We start from the raw sequence: 20646 nt of genomic DNA on the forward strand, positions 1-20646 counted from the left end.
TCGGGAGCGACTTCATGCTGATCCTCAGCAGCAGTGCCCGCAAGATGGCTTGAGGAGTCCCATCTGTCGAAGGAGAATGGAGACTCGGAGAGGCCTGCAAGCTGGGTGAAAGTGTGGCGCCCTGCCTTCCCAGCATCCTTCGGGGCTAAAGAGCAGCCCCCATTCATGGGGAAGGGGGCCTCAGATGGGGTGCAAGGGGCCCCTCCCTGTCCTCCCTGGCCCTTCCTGCTGCTCACGATGTCTTGAGGAGCAAACATCAGATGCAGGAAAGGACCTCTCCGGGAGCCGAACTCAGCTAATTTCATGAATTCATTGAGTGATCTTGTGCTCCTTCCCGTTTCTCGGTGTTCTGTGCACCCCACCCCACCCCAAAGCACCAAGAAAAGGCCTTGCAGGCCTTACATATGCTCCTGTTGAAAGGGAGACATGATTTCTACGTTACTGCGACAGAAGGGAGAGGGCGTCGGTACTGAGAAAGCACAAGAACTCTGTCTACTTAGATATGGGGAGGTGAGACCCTGCGGGTTTAGGTTTTCCAGCCAGCAGCGAGGATCGCTAACCTTTAGAAAGGATGGGAATTCACAAGCGGAGAAAACCTGGACGACCTACTTTGTTCTGTTTGTCACTGTGATTTTTCACATGGTTTGTGGCGTTAGGCCGGGCTGTTGTTGGGCTGGGGAACACCATTCAGGTGCTGCGATCGCCCCAAAGCCACCACTCCGGGTCCCAGCCTTGGCTCTTTATTGGCGACCTCGACGCCCTTCTGATCCGGGTTGCCCGCAGCGTCGGAACAGGCGGGGCGCACCGCAGGGCGGGAGGAGGGGGAACCCCCTGGCCACCACGCACAGACGGCGGAGTAGTCATTGACCTCGCCCGTTCAGGGGGCGCCCGGCGCCGGGAGGGGCGCAGCACTCCACGTGCCCGCCCAACGCCCCACTTCCTTTAGGACCCACTGCACCCAGGGCTCCGCCTAACCCCACGACCGCTCCCGCATCCGCCCGTAAGCCCCGCCCCTCTCATAGAGGCCACGCCCTCCCTCGCCAGAAGCCCCGCCCCCGCCGCGGCCTTCTCTCGCAGCTCCGCCCCACCTCTCGCGACCCCGCCCCCTCGCGGCCCGCCCCGCCCCTCGCGGCTCCCAGCGCCGCTCTCCCGGAGGCGCGGGCGGTGGAGCCCCGCGCCTTTTGTGTCGGGCTTGGGCCGCCGCGTGCTCTCTCCTCGGCGGCCGCGGGCGGAGGGACGCACAGGCGCGCACCCCACCTCGGCGGGCGGAGGAACGCCCCCGCAGCCTCAGCCCCTGGGCTGAGCTCGTTCTCCCGCTTCTCCATCCGCGGAGCGGGGGGCCGCCGCCCCCTCCCCTCCCGCCCCCTTCCCGGGCGGCGGCGCGCACACGCCGGCCCGGGCACGCGCCCGCCAAGATGGCAGGGGCCGGGGCCCAGCTGTCCGGTGCGGCCGTCGCAGCCCTTCCCCGCAGCTAGCGGCCCGGAAGCGCGCCCCGAGAAGATGAGCCCCCGCTGCCCCCCGCAGCCCAGCGAGACGCGGAGCCGCCGCGCCCGGGGCCGGCTGCCCCGCTAACGCCCCGCGCCCCGCGCCGCGCGCCCGGCCCCGCGCGCCCGCCCCGGCAGCGACAATGAGGTGAGCCGCGCGGGCGCCTCGGCGGGGAGGGGACACGGCGGGCGGCGCGGGGCACGGGGCTGGCTTCGGGGGAGTTGTAGGGGTGTCGAGAGCGGTGGGAGCACCCGGGGGTGTCGCGGAGTGGGGGTGGCCCGGGACTCGCGGGGCGGGGCGGACCCCGGGCAGGTGTGGCCGCGCGGTGGCACGAGCCCGGACCGGCGCCCCGCACCCCGGAGACGGCCGGCCCGGAGCCCCCACGGCTGCGCTGCCGGGCTGAGAGCCGCGCTGGGGTCCGCGTGTGCAGCGCTGCCTCCCTTCCATCCGAGCGGCCCGCCCGCTCCCTCGCCCCCTCCCCTCCTCCCGCACGCGGGTTCCCGCAGGACCCAAGCAGCCCCGCGTGGCGGCGTGGGTCGCGCGGCCGCGTTCCGCCGGGCGGGCGTCGGGTCCGCGAACTCGGCAGTGCCGCGGCCCCGGTGGCCCAGCCCTGCGTGCCGGGCGACAAGCGCGTCCTTGCCCGGGTGTGCTGTGATTTTCCTTCTAAACACACCCCCGTCCGCGCTGCGGTGCCTGGAGCATCCTGTTGCCCGTTTGTGAACTTCATTTAAACGAAATAATATAACCTGTGTCCTTTCGTGTCCGGCTTCTTTCACTCCAGGCGCTCCCGAAATCCGTTTGTTCTGTTGCGACTGTTCATCTTTGTTGCCCTGCTGCGTTGCGTGGTATGCAGACGGCAGACATTTGAATCCGCCCAGCACGTGCTGTTATTGCCCTTAGGGGCGCCCCTGGGTGTCTCCTGGGGCCTTCGTGTTGGTTGGGCGTGGACCTAGCCGTGACATTTCTAGCTCAGAAGGCACGCGTTGTCTTTGACGTCAGCAGCCCATGCCGTGCGGCGTTGCCCACGGGCTTGCACAGCTGTGCGCTCCTGCCCGCACGTGTGTGCGTCCTCGCGCCCCGCCGCCTTGCCTGCACTTGGCCTCGTCAGCCGCCAGCTGTAGCCACGCCGGTGGGCGTGCGGGGCCCCGCGGTGGCTCTAAGCGCAACTCCTTGCAGACCACTGAGCTTGCACGTCTTTTCCTTGTGTTCCAGGACAGGAAGTGCCTCTTCCAGCGTCTTGCCCACTTTTCTTCTGAGGTTTACATGCCTTTTTCTTCCACGTTTGTAAAAGTTGGCTTTGTAGATAAAGAAGATGGTTTCCTAAAGCATCTAGAAATCGTACTGGTTTGCCATGCACACTCAGACCTACAGTCTACTTGCAACTGATTGCTGTGGAACTTGTGAAAAAGGGGCCAAGTTTTATTTTTTATCAGCACCGCTGACTCAGCTCTGTTTACCCATCTGTCCGCAAAGCCCCATTTATCGTCCTCCATTTGGGGTCATTTCCTTTCTGCCTACAGACGCCCTTCGGATGTCTTTAGCGCAGGTCTGCTGGTGACAGCCTTACAGTGCTTGTTTGCACAGGTCATTATGTACCTTCATTCAAAACGAAACAGCTCGATTGAAATGTAACTCACATACTATGAAATTTACGCATTTAAAGGCTACAGGGCCGTGGTTTTGGTATTTTCACAGTTACGCAACCATCACCACCGTCTAAGTTGGGAACATTTTTCTCCATCTTAGAGGAGTTTTTCAGTAATTGCAGAATTCCTGAGGAGTCATTGTTTCCTTCTGCACTTTAAAGATATCTCATTATCTCATCCTGAATCGTTTCTGTCTATATGTAGTCTGCCTTTTCTCCAGGCTGCTTTTAAAATGTTTTCTTTGTCTTTGGTTTTTGTTTTTTTTTAAACCTACAATTAGAATTCTTAGGACTTCTTGAGTCTGTGGCTTCATGTCTTTCATTATTTTGTGATGTCATTGACCATAATACTTCAAATATTGCTTCTGCCCTATTTTCTCTCACCTTCCCTCCTGGGACTACAATTATATGTGTTAGAACATGTCACTGTGTCTTCTGTGTTTCTCAGTCCTCCCTCTGTGTTTTCTGTCTGTCTGTCCTCCATTCTAGGAATCTCACTTAATTCTCTTCTGCTATAATAATCTGCTATTAAACCCGTCAACTGGGTTTTTAATTTCAGTTATATCTTCTTTATTCTTTAATTTCTATTTGTTTCTCATTTTATAGTTTCCAGTTATCTGCCAAAATACTCAGTCTCGTCTTTTATGTCCTTGAACACAATATGTATGATTATCTAAACTTCGATTATGGCAGTACGTGTGAGTCATGTCCGGTGTCTGTTTCTGTTGGTTTTCATTCATTCATGTTGTCTTATCTCCTTATGTGCCTAGTTTTCTTTTTTTGTAATTGTGTGCTGGACATATTTGCACAACTGTTCGTAGAAATAATAGGAGGCCTAAGATGATGTTTTTCTCTTTTAGCGATAACTCACAGTTGCTTTTTCCAGGCACATGGGGCACTTATGATCAGGAGTCACTCAGCGCAGTTTCAGGAACTACGCTGTTTGTAAGATGACCAGCCTGTCCTGTTCACCCTTCCTCCTAGTGTTCAGCTGTTCACCAGCATCTTCACGCCCCCACCAACACCCAGATCCTAGCTTCTCTCCCCAGGGAAAGTAGGCCCGAACACCGAGCTCACCTCTGGGAGCCTCTGACCTGCCCTCCTTCCCCATGCCAACAAGCAGCTATTTATTCTATTTTTGCCTGCTTTTCTAGTTCTCTTCAGCTGGAGGATTGTTCAGGTTTGCTCCGTCTGTGGCTACTGGAAGTAAGAGTCCCTGATGTTTGCCTTTTCAGGGGCACTTTGAGTCAATATTCAGTTCTGGGGATTTCAGTTGCTAGGTTTCAGAAGATGTGGAGAATAATATTACCTATTTTCTTGTTTTCTGTCGGAACGATTAGATTGCCTGTCAGTGAAAGGCTCTGGAATCAAGATAATTTTAAGAATAAATCTTTAATTCCTCCTAATATATAATTGACTGAAAATATGGCAGCTTAGTTCAGATCATTATTGTAAAGCAGTGATTTTCAACATTTTTCATCTCATGTCATACATAAAGTAATTCTAAAATTCTGAGGCACACCAAAAAACGTATTTTTTGCCAATCTGACATTAAATAAACAAAAAAAAATGCTGTAATTTTGATTCATTTACACCGGATGTCTATTCTTGTGTTAGCGGTTGTCATTTTTTGTTTGATGAAATAGTCAGGTATTGCATGTTTTAAAAATTCTTGCAGCTCACCGGTAGAAAATCACTGCTGCAAAGCGAAGGATTTAGAACTGGGTGCTTTCCTCTCTTCTTTCCATATCTCTTTCTTTCTCTTGTTTCGATTTCCTTTGTTGTTTATATGATACAAATTTCTCTTTATCTGGTCCTCTTGAATAGAATATTTAAGTTTTTGATCAACAATAGTGGAATAGCATTCTCAGAGCCCATTCTTTTGGATCAGATTTTTAAAAAAGACATGGACGTGGAAATGAAAGTTCTTATACGGCTGTACCAAAATGAGTCACTCAGTTCTTTCTTCTTTAAGTCATTTGTTTTTTTACACAGATTCTTTTTAAACATGCTGCTGACACTTTCACATGGTTTTCTGTTGCAGACTGTTTATAGTTGAGCGCCTACCTATACCCATATATTTACACAGACCTCAAGTACTTGACTTTGGCAAATAGACCCGAATAAGTCAGGAGGGTCTGTCTATTCATCGTCTATTCATGACGTCTGTTTTCAGCTCATTGGATTTGGACACATATAAACAAGCCACTTGGTTCATCCATGAGAAACACTTTCCTTTTTGTTCAATTCTGAATTTTTTAAATGAAAATAGCACACCATTTTACTTAAGTAATCTCACCAGAATACTTAGACGTGACCTGTGGATGACGGTCTGGAAGGAGATGCACTCCTGGGGCACGTGGCCACATGCACTCACTAAAAAGCCCTGTTGATTCAGTTACTCGCATATTTAAGGCTATGTCTGAGTTTTTCTTGACTTTCTAGTCTACTGCCCGAATCCTTGCTCTAACACACTTTAATATAATAGACCTTTCTCTAACAGACCTTAATGTATTTTCATATCTTCTTTCAGAAATCGTTTTTTGAGGGCTGACTGTTGCCTGGTGTGCTGGGTTACATATGGGTAAAGAGGTGGAAGGAACCAGACCTCCCCCCTAATCCCCAAATACCTCCCATCCCTAAGAGATTTACAGAAAGATCCCTTTCTACATCCCTTTGCTACCTAAACAAACAAATAACCCACATACACAATATACACTTCTGTTTATATACTTTAGTCATTTGTCTGTTGGGAACAGTCTCTTCTGTGAGCATTCCCCCCTTTTTATCTTTTAAAGATTTGATATATAAAAGTTTGAGGTTTTTTTATGTCATTAAGTCATTTTCTTTGTGACTTTTCCCGTGATTTCTTATGTTTATAATAACATTCTCCTAGGAGATTGGTTATGTATTAAGTTGTTTTTCTGTTTCATATGTAAGCATTTTTTAAGTTATTCTTCAGATTGGAATATGAGCTAAAGATCAAAATTAATTTTTCTTCAAAACGGCTGACCAGATACTTGACTCTGTCATTAAATATTATGGCAGAGATATCAGCCATGTTTTCTAAGTTGAATGGCAGCACAAACATCTGGATCCCAGAATCCTCTCTGGGAGTGCATGGTTGCAGCTGGTGACGTCTGACTGAGGATCAGCTCCCGTCCTCAGAAAGCGTACCTGCCGCCCTCAGGGCCAGCCTGGTATGTGTAAGGTATGGCCGGACCAGCATCTCTCGGGTCTGGTCACGTGCCAGGGAACTGCGTCATCTGGGCCAAGGGCCCTTTATCCATCTTGGAGCAACACGGAACGCCGTGTGACTGCAGGGCACACTGTAAGGGGCACAGGCACAGCCGTGATTTACCCCTGTTAGCCTGCACTGGCTGCTGCAGTTGGGTCCAGGGACGTTTCTGAACTCAGTGCTGCAGAACGGGACGGGGTCGCATTTCTCCCAGTGTCCTTAGGAGTCACGTTAGGAAGACCCGCCATCGGAGCTGTGGGACCTGTGTGTGTGTGTGTCTTTCTAGGCTCTCTTCTGTTGTTCTGTCTGCCTGTTCCCAGGCCACTGCCGTTACCGTTTTTACCTTGTGGACGATGATTTGTTCATTAGAGCAACTTCATCCTTGTGTGAAAGTGCTGGCAGTTTGAATTTCACTTGTTGGGTAGTTTTGTTCGTATCTAGTTATGTAAACAAACGATGGAGACCTAGTTTTATCATTACACGTAAATAAGCTACATGAACATATATCAGCATTGTTTCACGTAAAGATTTCTGCCCTTTAAGGGGATATGTATGCCCCCCCCATGTGAACCTTGCAGCGGACGACAGGCTTGAACGACTGTCAGCAGCGCTTAGTAACGTGATGGTGCCCTGGAGAAGGGCACGCCCAGCTGACGTCAGGGTTGAGGTGTAAGGACAGCGGTCCCCTCGTCAAGGGTACAGTTTTCTCCTTCCTGGCCCGAAAGGAGAAGATCCCCATAGAAGTAATTTCTGGTGGCAATTTTCTCTTACTTTAAAAAAAAATATTTTTTTCTAATTTAAATGGAGTATATGTTGAATATCAAGAATTTAAAAACATAGAAAGGGGCCCTGGCTGGTGGGGCTCAGTGGGCTGAGGGCTGGCCTGCGATCCGAAAGGTCGCTGGTTTGAGTCCCAGGGTTGCTGGGTGGGGCGTGGGAGAGGCAACCGATCTGTGTCTCTCGCGCACCGATGTTTCCCTCCCTCTCTGTCCTCCCTCCCTCTGTCCTCCCTCCCTCCCCTCTCTTTACAGTAAGTAAATAGAATCTTTTAAAAAAAACATAGAGAGGTATGAAGAAGGCAACAAAAATCAGCAGTGAGGATGTAAACTAAACCTACGGCGGTGACCATCACACAGTATATGTGAGCAAATTGCTGCACTGTGAGCCTCTGACCCACACCCGCTTTTGTATCAATTATGTATCGGTAACAGTGGGGAAAAGGAGATTTACCACTTCTTCAAAACCAGCATGGACCCTGCTGCTTAGGGACAGTCACATAAAACATGCGGTTCAGCTGCTTTGATTTTTTCTTGTGTAAGTGTAACATATTTACAAACCCGATATTGTGCTAAGCATGTGTATCAGACATTTTACATTTAGCATGTGAATGTATGCATTCCCCATGGTAAATACTCACTGAAAATATTTAAAATAGTTGATTAATAGTCTGTCACATGATATACCATAATTTATTTACCAGTACCCCAATTTTAAGGCAGTTAGCCTGTTTTTAGCACTTCGTCACTGAAAAATGCCATGATGCTACATCTCTGTGTGCATATATGTTAGGATGCGCCCATCTCTGATTATCATCTTAAGGTCAGTTAGCAAAATGGTATGACTAGTACCAAAGAGGAGAAACATTTTTAAAGCTATTGCTCCAGATTATAAGCATGTTAATTTTAAACAAAGAAGAGAGAGAGGAAGCTAAAGTTAATGAAGGGAAGTTTAATCCAGGTCTTAACTTGGAGGTTCCTGCCCCCCACACCCCAAAAGGAGAAAAGGCAAAGGAAGGGCCAGGAAAGGGACCCGAGGCGGCGGGAAGTGGCGGGGCTCCCTGCGCTCGCCGGTGGAGGGAGCCCTGTTTGCAGTTCCTGCAGCTCCTGTGCAGGCAGATGGGCTGTCTGGCTTTACGGGCCCCCCCACCCCCGAAAGACATCTGCTCCCCGCCCTGGGGTTTAGGTCACTGGCGCGTGTCTGTTCGTTTGAGTTTTGAGTTTACCCCCTGCACCCTTAGCAGGCTGGGTTTCAGAGTCAGACGGGCCTGCCTGGGGTCTGCCCCGGAGCAGCCCCTTCCAAGCTGAATGCTGTGGGGCAGGTCATCAGCCTCTGAAACCTGAGTGAGAAGGTGCGTGACAGGCTCCCACACGCAGTTCCCATGAGAGGAGCCACCCGTTGTCCGGACAGAGACGGGGAGGGGAGGACGTGCCTGCTGAGCTCTGCAAGGAGCTTCCACACCTTCCCAGGGCTTTGTGAGGATCAAATGAGGACGCATAGGAGGTTCTTGGCTCATAGTGTTCAGTCGGGGTTCGTTATCTGCCTCCTGCACCCCAGTCTGTTGTAACAGTCTGTTGTGAAGTGGTAGGTAAGCCCTGGAGAAATCGGGGACGATTCTGATTCCAAATATTCTGCCCTTTTGTCAGGGCACTGCATAACTTACCGACCACGTGTGATCATGTTTTGGTCTGGAAACCCGTTGCTGTTGATGCTTTGGCTTCTTAACAAAGGCTCAGGGACATCCTCTCTAAGGGACGTGAAAGGGCACTGGAAGTAAAAGCAAAGCAGGAGACATGCCGTTGGGGGTAGAGGTCACTATACTGGAGCGTTTAGATTAAGGAGCAGTTACTGCCGTTGCGCATGTTCAGCTGCGAAATTCCCAGAGGCCGTGATACAAAGGGAAACGCAGGCTGGCGTGTGTTTCTCTTCCGAGGGTAGAACCGCCATGGCTTGCAGAGCGCCGACGACCTGCTGCCGGGGTCTGTAGAGGCGCTGGACAGCTTGCTTTGCAAGCGCTCGGGCCTTCCCCTGTCCTTCCCCTGGTGATACATTTGCCCTGGGTCCCTTCCTTACGCGTCCTCCGGCCTGTGTGCGGAGCTGCGTCTGGTGCTCTGATCTGCGGGTGACCTGGGGTCTACCTCCTTTTCCTCTCCCCTTGCTGACCTCTTAGCCCTCACATCTCAGTTCCAGTGCCCCCTCCTCAGGGAGGCGCTGCTCGGCCCCTGGCCTGACCGAGGGCCCCTCGCTGTAAGTTCTCACTGCGGCTCCTCCGAGCCCCTCTTCCGAAGCTCCGTTTGTAATTACTTAGGTTTCCTCCTGTACTTCATGAAGGGTGTCTGCATCTCCGCTGGGTCCCTGGAGCTGAGCGCTCTGCCTGGCGCTTAGTAGATGCTTAGTCAATAGTGATGCTGGCACCTGTCCCTAAAATGGGCGGAAAGCCGTGCCGTTCATTCCGCATGGCACGGGTCCTTCCAGGTGCGGCGTTCCAGGCGTCCACAGTGAAAGCTGTCCCCTGTGTGCTTCATGGGTCAGGGCTCCTCACTGGGGTGGCCGAGCTTTGGCCCGCTGTTTCCAGACTGCTGCCAGGGGACACGCCTCGTTGGCTGGCACGTGGGTGCTCCTTCCTGTTACTTCTTTGTAAGGACATTGTGCACTGTTATTACTCTCAGTGTCCCGGGTGGTTCTCATCAGGGAGCGTGGGAATCACCGCGTGCCGCTCCTTCTAACGCACAGCTCCCGGGCCCCACTGCCAGAGACGGAGCAGTGCTTTCTAAAGTCCTTCTCTCTTTTTATTAACGGACTTCATGTTTTAGAACAATTTTAGATTTACAGGAAAATTGAGCCCATACTACTGAGAGTTCCTATACCCCCCCCCACAGGTACGCAACTTCCCCTATTAACATCTTACACGGTGCATTTTTTATACTTAATGAACTGATATTGCTAATTATTGTTAACAAAGTCCATCGTTTATTCAGGTTTCCTTGTTTCCCGGCAGTGTCCTTTTTCTGTCCCTGGATCCCATCCACCACGCGACATTTAGTTACTATGCCTCCTTAGACTCCTGTTGGCTGCGATGCTTTCTCAGACTTTCCTTGTGTTTGGTGACCTGGACCATTGGAAGGAGTGCTGGGTGGGCGTGTTGTAGGGAGCCCCTCTGTTGGGGTTTCTCTCCTGTTTTCCTCATGATTAGGTTGGGGTGATCTGTTTTAGGGAGAAGGCCACGCAGTGATGTGCCTGCCGTTCCTCGTGTACAGAGGGTAGGTGCTGCCGCAGGACTTACGGCTGTGGACCTTGACCTTGACCGCCTGGCTGAAGTAGTTTGTCAGGTGTCATCACTGTGAAGCTGCTCGTTCACCCCACTTCGTGCTGCCCTCTTTTCCAGAAAGTCACTATTCACAGCCCACACTTAGGGAGTAGGGAGTCATGCTTCTTCTAAGGAATCCGTTTTAAATTTTATTAATTAAGTATTTTTCTGTACATTAGAAAAAATTAGTGTGTTAACTTCACGGTATTTTAACTGGGTTCCCCAGGAAGCTGTACCCAAGACAAAGGCTCGTGTAAGAGGAGTCTTAAAGGGCACGTGACATCTGGGAGCAGGGATTGGGGGAGGGGAGTGAAGTGGGGGGAGGAAGAGCCAGTACAAACGATCATTATGGGTTAGGACTGATGTTTAGGGGCAAAAGGGAGAAGCATCCATCCATCCATAGCTGCTGTCTTCATATGACAAGGGACTGCCCGTCACCTATCAGTGCTCCCGTGTGGGTACTGAGAGGGCTCCTGTGACACCCCTGGGGCAGCAGGTCAGAACCTGGGCAAACTGAGTCCCTCAGAGGTGGCTGGAGTAAGAAACAGGTAAGGCAGGAGGAGCCGGAAGGAGGCAGAAGGGCGTCTTAATGCACGTGATTGTGTGGATATTTTTACTATGGAGAAAGTCAGTAGATTTCTTTTTCTTTTCCTGTCTCTTTACTCACCGCTTCTTGCTAGAAGGTTTTCTATGCTCCCAGTTTAAATTCACCTGTGTTTTTCCTAGCACTTGTAGACGTAGCTTTTTGTTGTTTTTTTCCCCAAACATTTAAATCTCTGATCCATTTGGAATTAAGATGGTTTGAGGGCCCAACCCAATTTTATACTTTTCTGTCTGGTTTTTCAGTTCTCCTAATAACACTCATCAAAAATTCCTTTTTCTGGGAGCATCTTTCTAGTTGTTAGATGAGATGCTGCTGGATTCATGAGCCGCTTAATAAAGCCAATTAGGTCTTTATAATCAATCAATCAAAATTCCATTTTCTCCCAGTGTTTTGAGATGCCATCTTTTGTTATACTTAATTAATTTGATCTATTTCTGGATTTTCCATTGTGTTCCATTGGTCTGTATTTATTTATGTGCCAATACCTCACTTTTAATTAAAGGGGCTCTGTAATATGTCTTACTGTTCAGCAGGGCTAATACTCTTGCTATTATAGTGAGTTGATTTTAAAGAAAAAGATTAAGTTATAGCATTCACGTTAAACAGACACGACAGATCCATGCATGAGCACAGTTTGGTGTGTGGTACTTCAGCCTGGAGAAACAGATCCAGGCCGGCATGACGCAGCCCCCTGGGACAGAGTCTCAGTGATGGCCTGATGCCTGTGGCTTTGGAATTTGGATCCCAGGAGGCCCCTCTCTCCCAGGCACTGTGACCTTTCAAGGCGGGGTTTTAGCACGGCAAGACCCCTCCTACCCTTAGTCACCCCGCCCCCGTCATTAATGAAACCACAGGGTTCTTGGACATAGTAAAACATAGTCACTTGTAAAATCATAGAGTTAGAGTCAGAAACTTAGAAATCATCTAAGTCCGGTGCTTTTAACCCTCCCAGGGCAACAGAAACACTGGAAAAGCCCCCTTCCCCGCCCCCCGACCCCGTGCAAGGCCCCTGCCTCAGTTTGTTGTTTTGTTCTTTCCCGTCTTGTCTTTTTAAAGTCTCTCAGTTATGAAATGCACAGCCCCAGGGCGAGGACGACTGACCGAGTCCTGGGGTCAGGAGCAGGGCTGGTTTGCCCAGCACTGTGGTTTCAACACCTAGCAGGGAACCTGGAAGGTACTAAGTGCTCAATAAATGCTTGTTGGCTCATGCACGAGCCCCTCACCGCTCAGGTGAGACACGGGACAGACTCCAGAGGTCACTTGCCTAGGGGTCACAGGCCGGGCGGGTAACAGGGGCGGGACGCTCGGGTTTCCTCTTTAGTCGCTGTGCCTTGTGCGGCCCCGACCCTCACCCCTGCTCAGGACAGCAGGAACGGGAGCCAGTTCTCAGCTCTGTGGTACGGTAGTTGGACTCGGCTGGCATTGCAGCCCGTGTTCAGTGGCATTGGGGGGGGGGGGGCGGTGCGGGGAGACGGAGGCAGGCGCACAGGGAGCTGGCGTTCCTGTGTGGTGTCTGCTCTGTGAGCCCAGGAGCTCCCAGCTGCTGCAGCTCCTGTTCTGGATGGAGCCCCACATCCCCGTTTCCGGCAATAAGGCATGTTGGGTGGTAGATTGGAATGACTTCTGGTTGACACTTTTATTTTAATTGCGATTTTCTGGTTTTCCCTTCGTCACCAGTAATTCCCAGTCTCTGTTTCCCACCACCCAGAGTGCTTCATAGTCTCAGTTTGGGCAGTTCCCTGGGAGAGACTCAGAAGTCAAAACTGCAGACGTTGTAGAGACCAGCAAGAGTGCTGTGCTGGAAGGCTCCCCTCTGGTTCAGTCTTAAACAGAGGTCGTGTTAGCTTGGGGTGGATTTGGGGATTCTGTTTCTGGTGGGGGTTTATCAGGTTGTTTGGGCCAGTCCTACTAAGAACAAGAACAGGTGAAATGTTAAAAAAGAAAATCAGGCCCTGGCTGGTGTGGCTCAGTGGGTCAAGGACCAGCCTGGGAACTGAAAGGGCCGGTTCGATTCCCAGTCGGGGCATGTGCCTGAATTGCAGGCCAGGCCCCCAGATCGAGACCAGTGAGAAGCAACTGATTGATGTTTCTCTCACACACGGGTGTTTGCCTCTCTTTTTCCCTTCCCCTCTCTCTAATAAATAAATACAATCTTAAAAAAGAAAAGAAAACCAGTGTGAAGGTGTAGGGGAGCTGCACAGCAGGGGACAGGGTTTGCCGCGCGGAGAGCTGGGAGGCGAGGGACAGGTAAGCCTGGCGCTTGGCGCCGTTTCTCCCCGCGAGGCACCTGTCGGCTAAGATGAGTAGGGCTTCAGACAGCTTCGTGGGCCTGGGCGCATCGGAATCGGCGTTCAGAACCTGCCTAGGAGGCGGAGCCCTGGGAAGCACCCCAGGTTTCTCATAAGGGCCCTGGTCAGTGACAAGGGCGAGCCAGAAGCCAGCGGTCCCTTTCTGGAGCTGGGGTGCTGCTTGGAGTCATTGCAGTCTCTGGTTATGTCACGGTGCCCTGGGGTGTCGGCCTCCCTGTCAGAGCAAGAGCAGATCCTTTCTAGAGGAGCCCCCGGTTATCTGGAGAGTTTTCAGTAGGGGGAAGGGCGCTCAGTCAGAACTGATCAGATCCCGGGAGGTAAGAACCAGACACCAGGGGACAGCAGAGACAGCGGAAAGGGTCGGACTCGCAGTTTAAAGGACCTGTGAGTGGTATGTGTAAGGAAGTAAGTCGTGTGGGGCCTCTTCTTGTTCACCACGGCCACCGCAGCCTCGAGGCTGACTGCGCTCCGGGGCGTGTACAGTTGGTGGTGGGCACGGGTGAGCAAGCGCGTCCGCCACTCGCCCTCGGTGTCTGCACGGTTGTAAACCGTTAGCTTCGTCACGGAGCTTAGGCGTTGGGACAGGAGAGAAACGGGAGTGATGGTGGCAGGCTCTCAGACCTCGGAGCTGGAAGAGCCCCCGGAGGCCAGTGCTTTGACCTCGTTCCGCTTTTGTCTTTGAGAGAAGCGCACGTGGTGATTGATGTGGGCGGCGTTAGCACACGTGGGTGTTATTTTATGCAATACAGGTGGCGTTAAATAGTTACTGTAACCATGATTTCGGTAAGCATGGATTTTTAAAGTGCAGACATCTGTAGTATAAATACATTACCTGTTTTCATGTATCGTATCTGCTTAACTTTTTACTCACGAGGTGCATATGGAATGCCTAGCGTACGCCAGACAGTGGCGCGGGGGGTCGGGCTACAGACGTGCGTGGGAGGTGGGCCTTCAGGAGTTTAAAGCCAAGAAGGGGCGCCCAGGGCATCTGAGATGCAAGTGCCAGAGAAGAGGTATGAACAAACCAGCTCTTATTTGTTTATTTTTATTGAGATGGATTGATTTGCATTTGCGGAGTACGCGGCCAGGGATGTTATCTTCTGTTCTGGGTCTTCTGTGTTGCTCTTCTTTGAACTGACTTGTTCTTTCTTCCAGTTGGCTTCTCAGTTCCTTGAAGACAGTGATCTTCAGAACGTCTGGCCTTACCTTACTTAAATGTCCCCGGTTCTCCTAGTTATTCATGGTATATCTCTAATTTGCAGCCCCTTTGAGGGCCTTTCTGTCACTGAGTTCTGACACCTGAAGCCCATTAGCAATTAAAACATTTTAATTTTAATTCTCTCACTTGGGCTTGCACACAGAAAGACGGCAGGCCTGGCCCGTGAACAAAACCCTTTATACAACACAGAAACGCACCTCCACCCCCCCGCCTTGGAGCCGGTGTGTCCTGGTGTGGCTTGCTTGGACCGGCCGAGATGTCTAACTGAGCAGCTTCGTGGTGCTGTTTATAAACACTTCCTTTCCTGGGAAGAAGGAACATGCTCTCCTCAGTCTGGGTCACTGTGCAAATAGAACTGTAAGCCCCGGAAAGAAAGAGCCCCGACTAGAAGAGCATCACGAGCAAGAGAGCCAGCTGGCCCCTCGTGAGAGCAGAATGGCTTCCGCGTGTCCGAGTCCATGGGCGGTGAGGCGGCGTGACTGTGACCGCGCAGCGGATTGTCGTTCACCGAGTGGTTCCTGCGTTCCCTGGGCTGGTTCCTGGGCCCTGAAGAGAAGACGTGGCTTCCTACAGGTGCAGTGTAGTCCCAGGGCAATCCAGCACAGTGCCCTCAAGTTCAGCATGTCCAAAACTGGACTCCCTGCCGCTGCATTTGTGAGCAATTGGTTTTTGACAAAGATGCCATTTCTCAGTGGGGAAAACAGCCTTTCAACGAATGCCGGGACAGCTGAGCATTCACATACAAAAGCATTAATGAGGTTGAGCCCCTGCTTCACGCCATAGACAAAAGTGATCTCAAAGAAGACCATGAACTTAAATGTAACAGCCAAAACTTTAAATGTCTTATAGGAGAAAATGTAAGTGTCAGTCTTCATGGCCTTGGGTTAAGCAGTGGTTTCTCAGAAACGACACCGAAACTCATGATAAAAGAAAAAAATTAAATTTCATCAAAATTAAAAACTGCTGCAAACCATTCTATCAAGAAAATGACAAGACAGCTCACAGAATGGGAGAAAGTATTTGCAAATCATACATCTGATAAGGGACTTCTATCTAGAGTATATAAAAAACTTACACCTCAATAATAAAAAGACAAATGACCCAATTTTAAAACGCTCAAATGGTGTAAGCGGACCCTTCTCCAGAAGAGGTGCACACGTGGCCCGTGAGGCGTGAGAGGCGCACAGCTTCGTGAGGCGTGAGGGGTGCAGCCCAAAGCCACCGTGAGACACCGCTCGCACCGTAGGGCGGCTAGAATGAAAAAGGCATCGTAGCAGATGTCGGCGAGGAGGCGGGTAGCCTTACACACTGGGTAGGTGGCTGTGTGTGTATAAATCTCATTTTGGGACCCTCGCCCATGGCTGGGGAGGTGGGAAAGGGTGCAGTTGCTTTGGAAATCAGTCTGGCAGGTCTCCCAAATGTTAAACATGGAGTTTCCATATGACCCAGAGTTTGTACTCCTAGGCGTATACCCGAGAGAAATGAAAGCTTACATCCACACAAAACTTGCATGTGAATGTTTATGGGAACATTATTCATAATAAGAAAAGGTGGAAATAACCCAAATATCTATGTACTGATAAATGGACAAAATGGGTACGTGTATCTGTACAGTGGAGTAAACTCAGCGGTAAAGAGGAATGAGGTGCCAATATTGATTCGGCGGATGAACCTTGAAAACATACAGAGTGTACAAAACCAGTCACAAGAGATCACATGTTGTTTCATTTTTGTGAAGTGTCCAGAAATGACACATCCATAGAGACAGAAATAGATGTGTAGTTGCAGAGTTCGGGGGTGGGAATGGGAGTGGCTGCTGACGGGTCCTTTGGGGGACGATGAAGGCATCCCAAAGCTGGATTGCTGGGTTGGTTGTACCACTTGGCGAATATACGAAAAACATTGAATTATATACTTTGAATAGGTGAATTTTATGGAATAAAAATCTGTTTCTCAATAAATCTGGTTTAAAAAAACCAACTTAATGCTTTCCTTTCCAGACTTGTCTTTTTCCAGAATCATCCTTCTCAGCGAGATGCACACTGTGATCCAAAATAGAAACCTGGAGGCTTGATGGAGTCACTGAACTCCCTCCCACCACACCCAGGGGGACATGTCATTACGCTTCTTCCTCCTTCCTTCCGATCCCTGTGGTCGGCCCCCTTCTCTGCAGAGCCACGATACTGGCTAGTCAGGTCTTCATCATTATTAAAATACCACAATTACATTCCACTTTGGTCCTCTGCCTCTTAAAGTGTCTCCTTGGTACTTTGTTCAGTTGTTAGTACTCAGATCTGAGTTAATATTCTCTGTGCTTCTTCAGGATGTTTCTGTGTCTATCCAGATGAAATCATGACTCCTTAGCATGTATGTAAAGTCTTGCGTGAACTGACCTCTTTGCCTCTTCAAATTAATTTCCTTCACATGTCCTTTGCATGGGATATTCCTCCTGATTGTAACGCCATGTCAAGTGATCAGCCGCCACTTGGAGCTGGTAGCTGCCATGTTGGGTAGCACAGATGACAGAACATTCCCCTTAGATTCGTAAGCACTCAGTAAATATTGTCGGGAATTTCAGGCTTTGAGGAAGTTACGCCAGAAAGAAGGGATCGCACAGATGTTCCGTCATCACCATTCGGTTTCTTTTGCCAGTCGTTTCTCTTGCCTGAAGGGCAGGGTGATGGCGGTCCTGTACATATTCATCAGCATGCAGGCTCATCCTTTCTATAATGAAGGTCAGGAGATGGGGTGTTTTACCGCCACAGTTGGGTACATGGTATTTGCTCGGTGTCCGATTTTGAGTCTGAGAGAGGGAAGGATCGGAGCGGGGAGGGTACTGGGAGCCGGGGTGGGTGTAGAGCTGTCACTGAGCATCAGTTTGAATCGGTCATTCGAGGAAGGGGCTGAGAGAGGGCCGGGCTTGGAAGCAGGGGAGCCCGGCCCAAGCTCCCTGGTGGTCTTGGTGAACTGATTCCTCCTTGGAGCCTCACCGTTATTACCCGATTGTGAGGGGAGGGGCGGGGCCCAGCGATGTGTGAGGGCCCTTCCACACCGGCCGCCTGTCGCTCTGCCTGGCTCGGGAGGTGCTGGATGTCCTAGATCAGGGCAGAGCTGAGTCACGGGCGGCCATAAACATCAAGTCCCCTTTTCTTGGTTGCGTGCACCGGGGAGACGTGATCCTGACGTAACCGAGCTCCGTACTCCTCCCTGGTGTCGGCCTCTGGGCCTGCTCTTGATTCGGGGGGTTGGAAGCACAGTTATACCTTCCCGAAGGGCAGTACTCTCCACAGTTCCCTTCCTGTTACCGAGCGTGCTGGGCTTGCAAGGGTGACTCGGCCAAGTTCGCTTAACCCCTTGGCTCCTTAGCCTCCCTCTGTGAAATGGGGTCCTTATCCCTGCCTGGCCCACTGTTGCGGCTGATTCTTCGGCCAGGGAGGACGATGGATGAGAAATGCTTTTAAAGGGCTTTAGGAATGGTAGCTGTCATTGGGGCTGCACGGTAGGAACATGGACATGCCTTTTCTTTAAGGGGTCAGCTCGTAGCGGCTCAGATAGGTATCGCTTCCCCTTAAGCAGTCTAAAGAAGCAAGAGTTCCTGTCTTCATCATTGGGAGAGCAGACCAAGACCACAGGCCCCCGGCGCCTGGGCCGGCTCGCCCGTTCTGTGCTGTGCAGTCGGGACGGCGGGCTGAGGGTTTCTTGGAGGCAGGGATTCCAGTCCCATCAAGGCAGACTTTACTTCCAGTTAAACAGGGATTAGGCTCTTCTGGGAAAGCTCGGGAAGGTCAGTACATTATTACTAATTAATAAAATCTGCACGTTTGTCAGATTTTAAAGGCTACCTAAGTGTAGTTTATTGGAGCCGAGAGGCTATAAAATAAACCGACCCCAAAACTCGCATAAAAATCATAATCTCCCCATTTGTGTAGTACCTTGTACTGTACAAAAAGCTATCGCACAGCTCTCCTAGCGTCCCAGGAGGGCGGTGAATGCTCTGCTCCTTTCATAGGTGAGAAAACGGAGCTCAGAGAGGCAGCGTGTCCAGCGTCACAGCCTGTCATTGGCAAACCTGGGAGCAGGGGAAAGAACTAGCTTCTGCTGACCTTTTGTTAAATGCAAACTGCTTTCACATCTCCTGTCGCCTGACCCATGTGGTGGTCTCCTGAATCGGTACAACCCCATTTTGCAGATGAGGAAGCTGAAGAGCGGAGAGGTTAAAATGAATTGTCGAAGGCTGACAGCCGGGAAGTGACAGAGCTGGTACTGAAATCCAGCTCTCAGGCTCCAGAACTCGACACTCTGCACCCCACAGCCGCTCTCCACCTTAGGGTGGTTCCACGTACCCCCTCAGCTCTGCGGCTGTACAAGAGGGGTGCGCGTTGCGCAGAGACTGTGCTGTGCACTTTGATCTTTTCCTGTGGGTGTGCAGCGCGGCGCTCTCGGGGTGCTGGGCTGCGGCTGCCGGCCCCACTCTGCGGTGCGTGCGTCCGTGTGTCAGACGCGCCTGCCCAGCTGGAGGCGGCGGTGAGTGTGCGGGCCCGCGCTTGGCGGCTCCTTACACTGCGGTGGGCAGTGGGGCGTTCCCGACCTCCGCTCATCCCAGCTTGTGGTGGGCTTAGCGGACCGTGACCCCGTCTTAAGTCTGGGAGCATCTGCATTGCCTCTCAATTCATTAATTCCTTCCATCAGTCAACAGATGCTTTATGCCCGGCAACGCTCCAGGCTCAGGGTCTCACTCTCCCCGTTGGCTCTTGCTGTTTCCTGTGGGTCTCTGATTTCAGGTGTCGCCTGTCACATTGACACAGGAGAATGCAGAGGGTTCATACTGTGCGCTGCGGGTGTACTGGGCCGCGTTACTGTTTTTATAAAAATCGTTCCTGTTCATTGTGAAAATTCCGCACTACAGGAAAATATAAGAAAATAAAGTGCAGATGACCAGCGGATGTCAGTCCCCGGAGATGAGCACTGTCAGCACCTTGACCAGCGTGCTTCCGGACATCTCCGTGCACATAAGCACCCGGAAAGCGCAGTAGCGATGAAACGGCTGTGTGCACGGAGCTGCTTGGCAGTGGGCTGGGTGGCTCATGTGCGTTCCGTCACCGATCCTCGCCAAAGCCCTACGAGATAACGTTACCACATATTCCTCGGGAGGGAAGAGGTGCTTAGGGTTTGCCCAAGGTCAGGTAGCGGTAAACCCGGAATCTAAGCACCAAGCGTGTAGCTGCTATGCTGTGTCGTACATAATAGTGCGTAAGTGAGGACACCCTGTATGTTCTTTCCTGTGGCTTGCTCTTTTGTTTGATTTGTGGAGTGTCTGTTATAGAACAATAATTTGTAATAATCCTCCAGTGTTTTTACTCAACTGTAGTCTATGCAATTAATGTAGATGTATGTTTATAATGATCCTTTGTATGTGTTATACTTTATTGGGTCAATCCCTTGTTGATGGGTATTTAGTTTATTTCCAGTTTTTTGCTATTTTAGGTCCTACTGGAATCAACACCTTTGTGGCCTTGTGGTTTCCCCTTAGCGTCCCGTGGTTAAGAGCAGACTGGCATCAGGCAGCGCGTGTTCGCGTGTGATCAGCTCTGCTGCTTTTGAACTGTGTTATTATGGGCGGGTCGTTTGTCTCCCTGGTCCTCAGTCCCCGTCTGTGAAACGGGGAAAGAACAGAGCCTGACTGTGTGCTGCTCCCCCCAGGCTGAGTTAATGGGTGCGTGTCAGGTCCTAGGACATAAGACCTGCGCCATAAATAAATGTCAGCCCTTACCTGTGGTCGTCTTCCTCGAGGTGCCGTGGGTCGCTTCTGGGGAGAGGGCTCTGGGTCCCTTCCACTCCCTGAAGAGGGGAGCCCCCTGAGAAGGGCGACTCGTTCCCCCAGGAGGCCGTCAGCAGGAAAGTTTCTATTTTCTGGGACCAACGGGGACACTCGGCAACAAGGGACTTCTGGGCTCATTTGCGTTTCCAGTCCTTTTGTTCCTCCCAGTTTAGCCGAGAAATGCCCTGTCATCTCTGAAACCAGAAAAGCCAGTGTCCCTGCTGCCCGTCACCCACCAGGCCCA

General features: G+C 51.2%; 1 protein-coding gene across 1 annotated transcript in view; it reads left to right on the top strand.

The window, feature by feature from the left end:
• The first annotated feature begins 1378 nt into the window (after window positions 1–1378).
• Window positions 1379–20646, top strand: part of EVL (Enah/Vasp-like) — a 116422-nt gene continuing 97154 nt past the window's right edge. Inside the window, exon 1 of the mRNA XM_090271390.1 lies at window positions 1379–1632. Coding sequence (XP_090127516.1) covers window positions 1628–1632 — 5 coding nt within the window. The 5' untranslated portion in view covers window positions 1379–1627. The remainder of the gene's footprint in view (window positions 1633–20646) is intronic.

The sequence above is a fragment of the Furipterus horrens genome, unplaced genomic scaffold (assembly GCF_987537825.1).
Source record: "Furipterus horrens unplaced genomic scaffold, mFurHor1.1.pri manual_scaffold_3, whole genome shotgun sequence".
Classification (NCBI taxonomy): domain Eukaryota; kingdom Metazoa; phylum Chordata; class Mammalia; order Chiroptera; family Furipteridae; genus Furipterus; species Furipterus horrens.